Here is a 13,491-nt window from a genome sequence, read left to right as displayed (position 1 = left end):
AGGGGCGCTGGCGTGGAGGGTGGGTTAGGAAGGGGGGCTGGCGTGGAGGGGGGGTTAGGATGGGGGACTGGCGTGGAGGGGGGGTTAGGAAGGGGGACTGGCGTGGAGGGGGGTTAGGAAGGGGGGCTGGCGTGGAGGGGGGTTAGGAAGGGGGGCTGGCGTGGAGGTGGAGTTAGGAAGGGGGGCTGGCGTGGAGGGGGGTTTAGGAAGGGGGGCTGGCGTGGAGGGGGGTTAGGAAGGGGGGCTGGCGTGGAGGGGGGTTAGGAAGGGGGGCTGGCGTGGAGGGGGGTTAGGAAGGGGGGCTGGCGTGGAGGGTGGGTTAGGAAGGGGGGCTGGCGTGGAGGGGGTGTTAGGAAGGGGGGCTGGCGTGGAGGGGGGTTAGGAAGGGGGGCTGGCGTGGAGGTGGGTTTAGGAAGGGGGGCTGGCGTGGAGGGGGGTTAGGAAGGGGGGCTGGCGTGGAGGGGGGTTAGGAAGGGGGGCTGGCGTGGAGGGGGGGTTAGGAAGGGGGGCTGGCGTGGAGGGGGGGTTAGGAAGGGGGGCTGGCGTGGAGGGGGGTTCAGGAAGGGGGACTGGCGTGGAGGGGGGTTCAGGAAGGGGGACTGGCGTGGAGGGGGGTTCAGGAAGGGGGGCTGGCGTGGAGGGGGGGTTAGGAAGGGGGGCTGGCGTGGAGGGGGGGTTAGGAAGGGGGACTGGCGTGGAGGGGTTTAGGAAGGGGGGCTGGCGTGGAGGGGGAGTTAGGAAGGGGGGCTGGCGTGGAGGGGGGGTTAGGAAGGGGGACTGGCGTGGAGGGGTTTAGGAAGGGGGGCTGGCGTGGAGGGGGAGTTAGGAAGGGGGGCTGGCGTGGAGGGGGAGTTAGGAAGGGGGGCTGGCGTGGAGGGGGGGTTAGGAAGGGGGGCTGGCGTGGAGGGGGCGTTAGGAAGGGGGGCTGGCGTGGAGGGGGCGTTAGGAAGGGGGGCTGGCGTGGAGGGGGGGTTAGGAAGGGGGGCTGGCGTGGAGGGGGGTTTAGGAAGGGGGGCTGGCGTGGAGGGGGGTTTAGGAAGGGGGGACTGGCGTGGAGGGGGGGTTAGGAAGGGGGGGCTGGCGTGGAGGGGGGTTAGGAAGGGGGGCTGGCGTGGAGGGGGGGTTAGGAAGGGGGGCTGGCGTGGAGGGGGGGTTAGGAAGGGGGGCTGGCGTGGAGGGGGGGTTAGGAAGGGGGGCTGGCGTGGAGGGGGGGTTAGGAAGGGGGGCTGGCGTGGAGGGGGCGTTAGGAAGGGGGGCTGGCGTGGAGGGGGGGTTAGGAAGGGGGGCTGGCGTGGAGGGGGGGTTAGGAAGGGGGGCTGGCGTGGAGGGGGCGTTAGGAAGGGGGGCTGGCGTGGAGGGGGGGTTAGGAAGGGGGGCTGGCGTGGAGGGGGGGTTAGGAAGGGGGGCTGGCGTGGAGGGGGGGTTAGGAAGGGGGGCTGGCGTGGAGGGGGGGTTAGGAAGGGGGGCTGGCGTGGAGGGGGGGTTAGGAAGGGGGGCTGGCGTGGAGGGGGGCTTAGGAAGGGGGGCTGGCGTGGAGGGGTGGTTAGGAAGGGGGGCTGGCGTGGAGGGGGGGTTAGGAAGGGAATTTTGGATGAAGTCTGGGGCGGGAGGAAAGAGGGAGGTGAGTCTGGGGTGGGAGGAAGAAGGGAGGGTGGGGATGGGAGTCTGGGGTGGAGTTGGGAGGAGGGAGGGATGGAGAGAATATTTCAACTCCATACTGACAGCGCAGGATTCAAACCCAAGTCCTGATCGCTGGGGCTGTAGCTAACTGCTGCACATCAAAAAACATTGTTCTAGTGATTCCCTACCCTTTGCTACAATTGCTCAGACCATTACTGTCTGAGCTGACTTGCATCTATGCTATGCATAATAAAGCTTGTATCTTGGTACATGTGGCAATAAGCAATTCAATTCAATATTTGAGAAAAAACCGTCTTGCAATAACTAGCTGAGTTGTGAGATGAGTGGTCATGAAAAGGATTGAAGAACTTGCATAAATAATTGCAAGTAATTGGCAGTTTTGGGCAGCATTATTCAAATACAGTATTAATTGTGATAGAACTTGAGGCACCCATTGTTTGCTCAATGTTAGCGGAGCTTTTCCCTTTGCTGGTTGCATTTAAACTTGATAAAGAGCTGCTTTGTTGATGCAGTCTATTAAATATTTGCTATACCAATTGCATTATCTGAAGAAGCCTCTAAACTTGATCTGAATCTGGGCAGAAGCCATTATGAAGAAAACATGCTGATAAGAAGCAGAGCCAAAATTATCTTCTGGGTGCCTGTGAAGACATGGGTGTGGTAGGAGGTTGCCAGAGTCTCTTGGTTGACTGGGAAGGCAGCAGAATTGTTGATTTGTTCTGTTGGGATGTTCCTTATGAATTTGTGGCATTCCACATTACTGAAGGAGCTGTTCAGGGTATGCAGTTTGTTCTTTAGAACGATTATCTTGTCTAGTTCCATTTTCAAGCTTTATCTCTGAAACCTTTCAATATTGTTCCTTTGGACTTGAAATTGCATTTAGAACTTTCCATTTCTGAGGAAATAGATTTTCTACAATTTACATCAATTCTAACGTAAAAGTTCTCCATTGGACTGGTTGCCTGGGGTCAGCGTTGCTTGTACAGTGCGTTTTCAGCTGACCAAATGTGTGTTTTGGTTTTAATTTGTTGGTTGTTTCGTGTTTCATTTTTATAACTTTTTAAGAGACTGAGTAAAAATGATTACCAGTCTGAAATTGCTTTCTGATGATTGGTCATTTTCACATTGCAAGACCTTTAATTTTACAATAAATTATTTGACAGATGACCTGTACATTCAACAAGCTGCTGTGTTTATTGAGGATGCAATACAGGTATGTTCTTAGAATTTCAGTATTAGTACTTTAAATGATGAGTTGCTTATTCCAAAACTGGGATGACTTTTAAATAAAATAAATATTTAAAGTTACATAGAACTGGTGCAATACATTCTACAAGCTATTATTACATTGAACTGACTTCCAGTAGAACAATCTGCTGGAGTCATTTCCCTGATATTTTCCCCCATAGCCCTGCAGATTATTGTCTCAATCACCTTTCCTGTAGCTTATTTAAAATTAAATCCTTTCCTAAAATGCTTCCATTATCCTTGCAGCCTATGAGTTTCAGCTCGTAACTATAGAGCAAAATTTTTTTTTACCCTTTTATCTGGGCAAAATGCTAATTTTGAGGCCCTGATCTTTCAATTGTTTACTTGTGGGGACTTCTGCTTTCTATTCACTGTAACTTAGCTAGTCTTATTAAACAATCAACATTTTATTTATAAAGCATGTAACATTGAATGTGAATTTCTAATGTGCATGAGCCATGACTCACCAAGTTTTATTGGGTGTTGATGTGATTGTGAATAGTATTGGTATCCCAACTTAAGCGAGGTTATTGACGTGTTGAAAGCAATTCTGAGAAGGTTTACTAAATAACTTGGTGTAGGTCATAGGTGGATTGTCTTCTGAGGAAAGGTTGGTCAAAGGAAGCTCCTATCTGAAGAGTAAAAGAGAGGAATTTTCCTCAAAAGGCAATGGATAGTTGAATTTCTTTAATATTATTCAATTGGTCAGCAATGGAATGAAAGGTTTCCCCAGGTATCATGTGGAACATCAAATTCAGTATATTAGATCAGCTGTGAACTTGTTAAATAAAGGGCCAGGTCAAGGGCTGAGTGATCTGTTCCTCATGTATGTTTGTTTGAAAACTAAAATGTGTTCTTCCAACTAGTCCAAAGAGATTTCAGGGGCAAATTAAAAGAATTATCACTCTGTTTAAATAGCTAACAAAATATGACCTGTTTTGGAAGTGAAGTGTATAATCTGAATTTCTGAAAAGCCAACTTTAATTTCAGATGCAAGTACCTGCAGTCTAATATTGTATTGATTTTGATGTTGTTCAGTGTTTATGGTACTGTATTTGGAGTAAAGGAAGTTGTTAAATTGGAGCTTGGCTTTTGCAAGTTATTTCATTTTCTCAAAAGATGAGCAGTTTGTGAAGTGATTGGTACTGTCCCAATGTTTGTGCAAGTAGATGGTGGGGGGATATAAAATCAAATAGATGTTGGAAAGGCAGTGTGGAGTCAGCAATATTGAAACGACAAATTTGTGGATAAAATAATATAATTTGCAGAGTTGCAAAGCTGCACATCTGACCAGAGGGATGTGCGGTGAAATAATGAAAGCAATCGAGGGAGCACAAGTGAAAAGGAATGTGCTTATCAATGTCACTAGTGAAATGTGGAGTTGGTCATGCAATGAAGGCACTAGAACATCTGAGGTATTAATTTAAACTTTGCTCTGAACAATTTTGCAGTACACGTTTGTCAATTTTGATCACCCATTCAGTTAATGTATTGGAAAATAAATACAGCTCGGAGTATTTTAATGCAAGCTGATGGTTTGTTTCTGTACTGCCATTCTGCCAATATGAAATCACTGTTTTTTTTCTCCTGGCGTTGCCTTGGAATGTCCAGAACAGCGAGGTGCAAGCTACTTTTCTGCATATGAATCCACTTGTGCATTCAATGATTCTCCGAGTGAGGAATACTTCCTGAATCTTGTGTGAATTTTGAGAGCTGCCAAGTTCACTCAGAGCTGAACTAGAATGTCACAAATTAAAAACCAGACCAAGCCTTTGATCAGGTGATGAATTGTGTGCGAAGTGAATTGACATTCCTCCTCAAGAAATAAAGAAAATTGCCAAATATATTTTCAGTTGGACATTGGGGAAGCAGGTGTAAAAACAGTTGTGAGAATCTGTTGGGAAATTGATGATTTTCTTCAGGAAAGGCCGAGAGTCAAAAAGAGATGTGTTGAAACTATTTGGGGATGAGAGCCTTTAATCATGTGGATAGGGTGGGAAAATGAAAAGTGTTTATTTTTGGAATGGGAGGCCAAAAGATGTTTTGAATAAGTACTTAAAATTATGATGAATCGAGCAAAAGTGTGTTCCTGTTGATGGAGGGTAATAAATCAGAGGGCTCTGAGCAAAAGTGAAGTTGCCGGAGGAAATTCCTTTTTTGTGTTGGTTCTGGCGTTCATGGCTGGTTTTTTTGGAAGTTGCTGCAGAGAGATTCAATGCCAAGTTTAAAAAGCTAACAGGATAAATTCTTGAAAAGGAATTTGCAGGACTCTGGGAAAGTGGGGCTGTTGCATTTAAAGTCAAATAATCAAGCACCCTTATTGAATTTTTAAAATATAAATGTTCTGAAACTTTTGAATTTGTTTCATGTCTGTTGTTTACAGTATCGCACCATAAATCATCGAGTTGATTCCCAATCGCTGAAGCTTTATCGATGGTATTACTCCAAGACATGTCAGAGGTGAGTCCCAAACCATAAGGCCCTTCCATCAATTGTTGCAATTCTTTTGAAACAAAAAAAGTTGGCTTGTTTTATACTTTTTGATTGGAACCCTTCAAATCTTCAAAACATCGGCCCTTGTTTTTTCTCCCACTGTTGCTGGTCAATCCACTGAGTTCCTCCAGCAGGTTAGTTATTTGTTTCAAATGTGTCATGATATTTACAGGTGTTTTTAGGGTTATAATGAACGATTGGATTGTTTGGTATTTATGATGCAATATTTTTTAGATGAAGGGACTGATATTGTATTGGTATATTCAGAAAGTCTTTGAGATTATTAGAAAGTACAAAAGCATGGGTTATAAAGGGGTAGGGAGTAATAGCATAGTAATTAAATTATTTTTTTGTTGGGTAGAGGATGGAGACTTCAGTATGCAATTAATTTTAATTTTTCCACTGAGTAGGTGGACGAAAATAACATGTAAATTTTTTTTTTAAAATGATTAAATTTTAGGCATTCAACATTGTAACAGGCCCTTTTGGCCCATGACCCTGTGCCGCCCAATGACATCCAGTTGACCTACAACCCTCATATGTTTTTGAAGACTGAATCCTGATGAAATCCATGCAGACACAGAGAGAATGTACAAACTCCTGGTGCTGTGACAGTGTGGTGCCGACCGCTGGGCTAACTGATGTTTCTGGAGCAAGGAAGACCCATTTGTGATCATGATTTGTATAATTGGAAGTGCTACCTTGTTTTCATATGTGACAATTACCTCTACAGCTGGAGGTTACTGTGGCGAGATTAGCCTTGTAACCACCAATGACTGTGATTTGGATGTGGCTGAGAATTGAAGGTCTACGCTGGGATCGGAATAATTATGATTGGTCAAATCTGTTTATTTTTGGCAGAAGTAAGATTGTAATTAGACAGTCATTGTTTCAGTATGCATTTCTCCATCAGATCCTGGTTCTTTGTCCCCTGGATCATGTGTATCAGGGAAACACAAAGATTGCAGGTGCAGAAATTTTGAGCAAAGATTTGCTGCAGGAACTCCGACTGCATCATGTGTGGATGCTCTCATCATCATTTTGGGTCTTGATGAAAGGTTCAGACCTGAAACATTTGTATTCATGAGCTGCTGAGTTACTCAGCAATTCTTTCTTTACCCATGTGCATCAGGTTTGGGTTGGGTAAATATTTCTGCTGGTACATTCAGCAAATTGGAACAATTTGATATTATAGGCATGAAAATGTTTTTTAAAAAAAAATTCAGTTAGTTATAGATGAGGTATTAATGATCATGCCTGGGGTTTGTTTTGGCTGTAATAAGCTCAGACTTGAATCAGTGTTTCTAATTTTACACTGGAGGAGACTGCTATTATCTTTTCTGTGGCCACTGCTCTTTGAAAGTTATGACTGTCAGGATTAAACTTTTGGTTTGAACTTGAACACATGAGCCAGAAGAATTTGAACCTGTCTTTTTTGAATGTTTGTTAGTGTTGGCCACTTATTTTATATTTGGTCCTTATGATTTTGAGAGTCTTGAATGAGATTGCTATGAGTTTTTTTTTTGCTTTTCTTTCCCATTGTCTTTTTTTTTTATTTTCCTAGGGCTCTGAGCACAACTATTTTTTTGATTTTGATCCTGGCCTTCTTTGAGAAACCTTCATCTTTGAGTGTTACATCTGACCTCCGATATCGTCATGTGCTCTGGGAGCCTCCTTGTGGATTAACTGAAGGAATAGAAGCTTTATGCCTTCTTCTATTTATCACAGATGTAATAATAAAGGTCAGGCATTAACTTAATTGATCACTTTAAGCTTTGTACAATCCAGTCTTGAGGATAGAGCATGTTTGAGTACATATTCAGTTTTTTAATTTCAATGTTATCGAACTAGTTTAATGTTGCATTTTGAATGCTACAGAACAACGTTATTGATTTCCATTCAAGTATTGGCTATTGTAACTAGCATTCAAAATTCTATTCTCAATGATTTAATAAAATTAAAGCAAATAACTGAAGGAATATGAAGCTTTGATTCAAGTACCTGTAGCTACTGTTCTATATTAATTTTAATGAGTATTGTCTGATGTTCAGATGCACTGAAATCCTCACTGCAGACGTGTAATATACACAATCATAAATTAGATTGCTACACAAGAGAAAGTAAATGTAAAGGCTGCATAAATATTCTCAGTGGCAGTTAGTTGAAAAGCAAATAATGTTTCAATAGTGCAGACAGATATTTGATGGTCTTGGAATTGTGTAATGGGGAGGTTCAAGAGCCTGATAGCTATTGGTAACATTGCAGCTAAATTTTGCAATCTGATATTCTATTCAATCGTGGCATGTTTTTGGTTACTTAAGGGACATGAAGTTTTTTTTCCCCCCAAGAAATATAACGCCACAATACACTTTCCTATTGTACAGTACTTGCAATCTTCATTTTTGGTGGTAGCAGAAGCCAGCCAGATTTAAACTTGATCCCAGATGTATACTTAAAATTGAAATTGTCGCCTGTAGTTATCAAAGAGGTAATTAATTGATTACTTAATCTAGGTTTACGCAAGGCATATCCAGTTCCAAATTTGTAATAATTAAAAGATTATCCTGGAGTGAGGGAAACAAAATTCCTTGCACAATGTATCTGAAGGGAGTTGGTAAGGTGAATGTATTTGGAGCTTTTGTTCTGTTGTGCCAGCATAATTTCAGGTGCAGTAGGTCTTCTGTAGGAAGTTGGAATGAGTGGGTTGCAGGAAAGACCAGGACTTGGAATTTCACAGAGATGCTTGAATTGGAGTTCCGTCTTCTGCTTAAAAAAAATGACAGAAAATACTGGAAACTACAGGTAGCGTATGTGGAAAGAGGATCGTTTAATGTTTCAGTTCATAGATTGGGGTGGGTATGGCATGAGGGTTGTCCATCTTGACATTGGAATCGGGTTTTCTCTGTGACCAGCACTTGACCACAGCCCTGCATTTCAAATTTTGCATTCCTTTTCTCATTTAATAACAGCCTTCACCATACTTTTATCTACAAAATACCATGTTTTCTCTCTCTATCTGCCCCATTAATCTGTCAACCAGATGATTGTTTACCAAGCCTCACCCTATCAGAAGTGTATTTTGTCCTGTTCATTGCTCCCCACATGAAAATGACTTATTTATTTCTTAGTTCAGATGGTAGGTCTTTGTCCCTTTTGTTTCTCTTTCTGCAGATGCTCCCTGTCCTGACTATCTATAGTGTTTATAGTTTCTTATTATCCAAGAGAAAAAAATGGCTTTAATTTGCAGAAAGATGAGTAAGACAAAAGGAAGGAGATCTCTGATCAATTGAGGGCAGGTTTTCTGTTCTCTTTAAGCTCACCATGCTTCTGGATTTATTTGAACACCTTTTGTTTTTAATGCAGAGTTATTTGATTGGATGGGAGGAATTCCAGAAGTCAAAGTGGCTGATTGCTTACACCCTTGTTCTTGCTGCTTCCACTATAGATTGGACCATTTCCCTGTGCTTGTTTTGTGAGGAGGTAAGATGTGCCTTTGCAAGTGGATTGAATTCAGTAAGTTTTACTGAAGAGCTATGATGCAGTAAATCTAGTGCTGTAAACCAGTGCTAGAATTAAAAATGTGATATTAAATTTTTCTGTAATTAGCTTTTTCCTAAAAAAAAATTGCTGGTTGACATCAGTTAAAGAAGTGGCTGCATTGTGGTGGTAACTGGCACTTTAAACCAGGCAAATCTCTTTTAAACCAATCTCTGCCTTCCTGCTCATTCTGAATTGGCATTGTGTGGACATGCTCTCCACCATTTCATTATCTTTATATCCAGGGGAAATGTTATTTTCTGCTAATTGTGAACAAGTTTCCCTGACTGTATGCCAGTCCACTTTATAATAAAGTACTTTGTTGCATTCTGTGAGTGTGAAGAAAACCAATTGTACATTATAACTTGGATAGCTCCAGCTCTTTATTCTATCTAGTTTTACAAGTGCTGTATTGTTTGATTTCTATTTGTTATTGCTAATTGTTAAATGCCATGACTGAACAATAAGCAGCAAACCCCGTTCTCCAGTGCTCACAGTCTAGGACATTTTGGCCCCCACAATTTCATGCTGGCCAGTTTGGCGCTGGGCATTGTGGCCTGCTACCCCATTCACTGTCTGCTGGCCGACTCCATCCTGCCCCACTGCCTGAACCACCAGCGTTGCAGCACTGCCTGAAGGCCCCCCTCCAGCATTGCAGAAACTCCCTCCCCCCAGGAAACAGCTCCCCTGGCAAACAAGGGCTTTTCGTAGCTTGTTGGTGAGTGTTGGTGCTTAGTACCATTTTTCTTTAAAAAAGGGTGCAGAGGGCAAAGGGTTAAGCAGAGTTGATTTGTGGGATTGAGTAATTGGTAATTGAGATAATTGGCAGGGAGAAATAAAGGGAGGGGAACCTAATGGAGCTGCCCAGTGTGTGAGTGGCATAGTGAAGGAATGGGACTCTGAGGCTTTGGCTTGAAAGGCTTCAACAAGCAGAGGCTAAGGAGGGCTCCTTGCACTCCAGGGAATGGTTGTTGTTGGAGTGGTCTCAGTGAGAATGGGTAAGAGGTGGGAATTATAATTAAAGGGTAAGTTATAGGTACATTTATTTAGTAAATATCAGACAGTAGCATTGTTGGTATGCATCTAGAATTAGTGTTGCGCTTGGAGTGTCAGATGTGGGGACCCAACCTTCCAAAGGACTACAACTACAGCAGTTGCATTGAGATGCGGCTCCTTAAGGACCATGTTGAAGATCTGGAACTGCTGCTTGATAACCTTCGGTTAATTAAGGAAGGTGAGGAGATGATTAATAGAGAGATCATGGAGAGCACCCCTGCAATAGTCCCCCTCAGAAATCAGTGTATCATTTTAGAAACTGCTTGAGAGATTGACCTGACAGGAAGACCACAGCAAATGGGACACTGGCACTGTGTCCAGTGCCATGGTCAAGAGAGAAAGGATAAATAGTAGTTATAGGGGATTCCATAGTGAGGGGAACAGGCGAGAGATTCTGAGAGCATGATCAGGCTATCCAGATAGTGTGTGTGACCTCGCTGCGCCGGTGTGTGGGATATTTCGAATCGGGTCCAGAGTATTCTGTGCGGAGAGGGCAAGTATATGTTGGCACCAATGACATGGACAAAAAAAGTGAGGAGGTCCTGAAAGAAGATTACAGGGTGATGGGAAGAAAGTTGAGAAATAGGACCTCCAGAGTGGTGATGTAGGATTGCTGTAAAAATAGCAAAATTAGACAAATGAATATGTGGCAAAGAGAATGGTTCTGGAAATGGGATTTCAAGTTCTTGGATCATTGGCATCTAGTTGGAGGAGGTTTGAGCTATACCTACCCCAAAATAAGGTACCAATATTCTGATGGGGATGTTTAATATAGCTATTAGGGAGGGTTTAAACTAAAACCCCTTTCACACTTGCATCCTGGTAAATCGGCCGTTAAGTGACCTGGGATAGGAATGGTGATTTGGCCTTTCACATTTGACCACTCCTAAATGCGACAGTGAAGGCTTTCACACTTGCAAGGGTTTATCCTCAGCATTTGGTCTGTTCTACTTTTAATCAGAAGTGCTTGCAATGTTGCTTGCTTCCCATTTCACACTTGCCTGATCTCAACGCTGGCATCTGCAGAAGCTGGGGATTGTATTGGGGTAGAGGCTTGAGATGATGTCATCTGACGCTGGCTTTGAGCAGAATTTGCTTTCACACTTGCTACTTCAAAGGCTGATGGGTGTTCAATTCCTGGGATCACTGGCAAGTGTGAAAGGTGCTTAAGATGGTGGGAAAGGGAAACCAGGGTGTTTGGGTCAAGAAAGAGGAAAATAGAAAAAAGTCAAAGATACTCGGCAGGAAAGATGGTAAAAAGACAGGATAATTTGCTGTGCAATAGAAATATAGCAAAATCGATAACAGATACTGGGCTAAGTTTACTGTACTTAAATGCGCATGACATTAGAAATAAAGTGGATGACCTTGTTTTACAGCTACAGATAAAAAGATGACCGTGGCCATCACCGAGTCATGGCTTAATGATGCATGTGAGCTGAATCTCCAAGGGTACACGGTGTATAGGAATGATAGATAGGTAGGTAGATGGGGTGGTGTGGCCCTGATGATGAGCAATAATATTAAATCATAAGAAATAAGGGACATGGGATCAGACGAGGTAGAATCCTTGTGTTTAGTTAAGAAATGGCGAGGGTAAAAGGACCCTAATAGTAGTAATATACAGGCCCCCAAGCTGCAGCAGAAAGGTAGACTGCAAGTTACAGCTGGAAATAGGAAAAGCGTGTCAGAAGTAAAATGTCAAAATAATTGTGGGGGATTTTAACATGAAAGTGGATTGGGAAAGACAGGAAGGTACTTGATTGCAGGAAAGCGATTTTGTAGAATGCCTACAGGATGACTTTTTCGAACAGCTTGTCGATAAGCCCACCAGGGGATCGGTGGTTTTGGATTAGGTGATGTGTAATGAACCTGAGGTCATTGGGGAACTAAAGGTAACGGAACCTTAAGGAAGTAAGTGATCGTAATATGATTGAGTTCAATTTCAAATTTTAGTGGAACAAAGAAAAGTACAGTGGTCTGAGAGAGGAATTGGCCTAAGTTGACTGGAAAAGTAAGCTAGATGGAGGTACGACAGAGCAGAATTGGATGTTATTTCTACAATAACTAAGGAAAGTGCAGGATAGATGTATTCCAAGAAAAAAGAAAATTATGAATGGGAAAAATGGCATAAATTAGGCTAACAAGGGAGGCTAGGGTTAAAGTGAGGTAAAGATGGGATGGGGGATTATATAAGGAAGCAAAAATTAGTGGGAAAAAGAGGACTGGGAAACTTAAAAACTGCAGAAAGAAACTAAGAAAGTCAATAGGAAAGAAAAGATGAATTCTTAAAGGAAGTTGGCCAATAACATACACAAGGATACTAAGAGTTTTTAAAAAATGTATGAGGAGTAAAGCGAGACATGGGTAGATATAGGACCAATTGAAAATGATGCTGGAGGAATTATAATGGGTAACAAAGAGATGGCATAGGAACTAAATGAGTATTTTGCATCAGTCTTCACTGTGGAAGACATTAGCAATATACCTGAGAGGTCTCAGGGAATAGTCAAGGTTACTAGAGAGAAAGTGCTTGATAAGGTGAATGGACTAAAGATAGATAAGTCTCCTGGACTGAATGAGGTGCACCCAGGGGTTCTGAAGGAGGTGGCTTTAGAGATTGTGGAGGCATTGGAAATTATTTTCCTGGAATCAATAGACTGGCATGGTTCCAGAGGACTGGAAGGTTGCAAATGTGGTTCCACTGTTTAAGAAAGGAGGGAGACAGCAAAAATAAAATTATATGTCAGTGGTTGGAAAGTTATTGGAGTTGATCTTCAAGGATGAGGTTATGAAATACCTCAAGATGCATGATGTGATGGGTGCAAGCCAGCATGGTTTCAAGAAGGGAAGATCCTGCCTGACCAACCTATTGGAATTTTTTGAGGTAATCTCAAATGGGATGGATAAGGGAGAGGCTGTGGATGGTGTGTATTGGATTTTCAAAATGCCTTTGATAACATGCCACATTAGAGGGTGCTGAATAAGATAAGAGTCCATAGAATTACAAGGAAGATATTAGATTGGGTGGAGCATTGGCTGACAGGCAGAAGGCAAAGGGTGGGAATTAAGGGATCCTATTCTGGTTGGTTGGCAGTTACTAGTGGTTTTCCGCAAGGGTCGGTGTGTGTGTGTGTGTGTGTGTGTGTGTGTGTGTGTGTGTGTGTGTGTGTGTGTGTGTGTGTGTGTGTGTGTGTGTGTGTGTGTGTGCGCAGAGAGACTTGGAACAGTTTAGGAGAGAGGGCAGAAAAATGGCAGATGATATACAATATTGAGAAATGTACAGGTTGTGCATTTTGGAAGAAGAAACAAACAGGAAAATTATTGTTTTGATGGGGGGAAAAACTTCAAAATTCAGAAGTGCAAAGGGACTTAGGGGTCCTCGTGCAGGATACCCTAAAGGTTGGATTGTCAGTAAAGAAAGTGAATGCAATGTTGGAAATTCATTTCAAGAGGAATGGTGGACAAGAGTAAGGAGGTGTTGAGGAGGCTCTATGGGGCACTGGTGAGACCTCA

The 13,491-nt window shown here is 43.0% G+C and overlaps 1 protein-coding gene across 4 annotated transcripts in view; it reads left to right on the top strand.

The window, feature by feature from the left end:
- The window catches only part of tpcn2 (two pore segment channel 2), a 66,231-nt gene that overhangs the window by 1,429 nt on the left and 51,311 nt on the right, over positions 1-13,491 (top strand). For all 4 annotated transcript variants that reach the window (XR_011346953.1, XM_069904605.1, XM_069904597.1 and 1 more), the window contains exons 2-5: positions 2,805-2,854; positions 5,273-5,349; positions 6,947-7,124; positions 8,746-8,862. Coding sequence is in view for 3 of the 4 variants with exons in the window: in XM_069904605.1 (XP_069760706.1) it covers positions 2,805-2,854; positions 5,273-5,349; positions 6,947-7,124; positions 8,746-8,862 (422 nt within the window). In the remaining variant the exon portion in view is untranslated. The remainder of the gene's footprint in view (positions 1-2,804; positions 2,855-5,272; positions 5,350-6,946; positions 7,125-8,745; positions 8,863-13,491) is intronic.

The sequence above is a fragment of the Narcine bancroftii genome, chromosome 1 (assembly GCF_036971445.1).
Source record: "Narcine bancroftii isolate sNarBan1 chromosome 1, sNarBan1.hap1, whole genome shotgun sequence".
In the NCBI taxonomy this organism is placed as follows: domain Eukaryota; kingdom Metazoa; phylum Chordata; class Chondrichthyes; order Torpediniformes; family Narcinidae; genus Narcine; species Narcine bancroftii.
The sequence above is the reverse complement of the archived record's forward strand: the minus strand, read 5'-3'. Positions and strand labels throughout refer to the sequence as shown.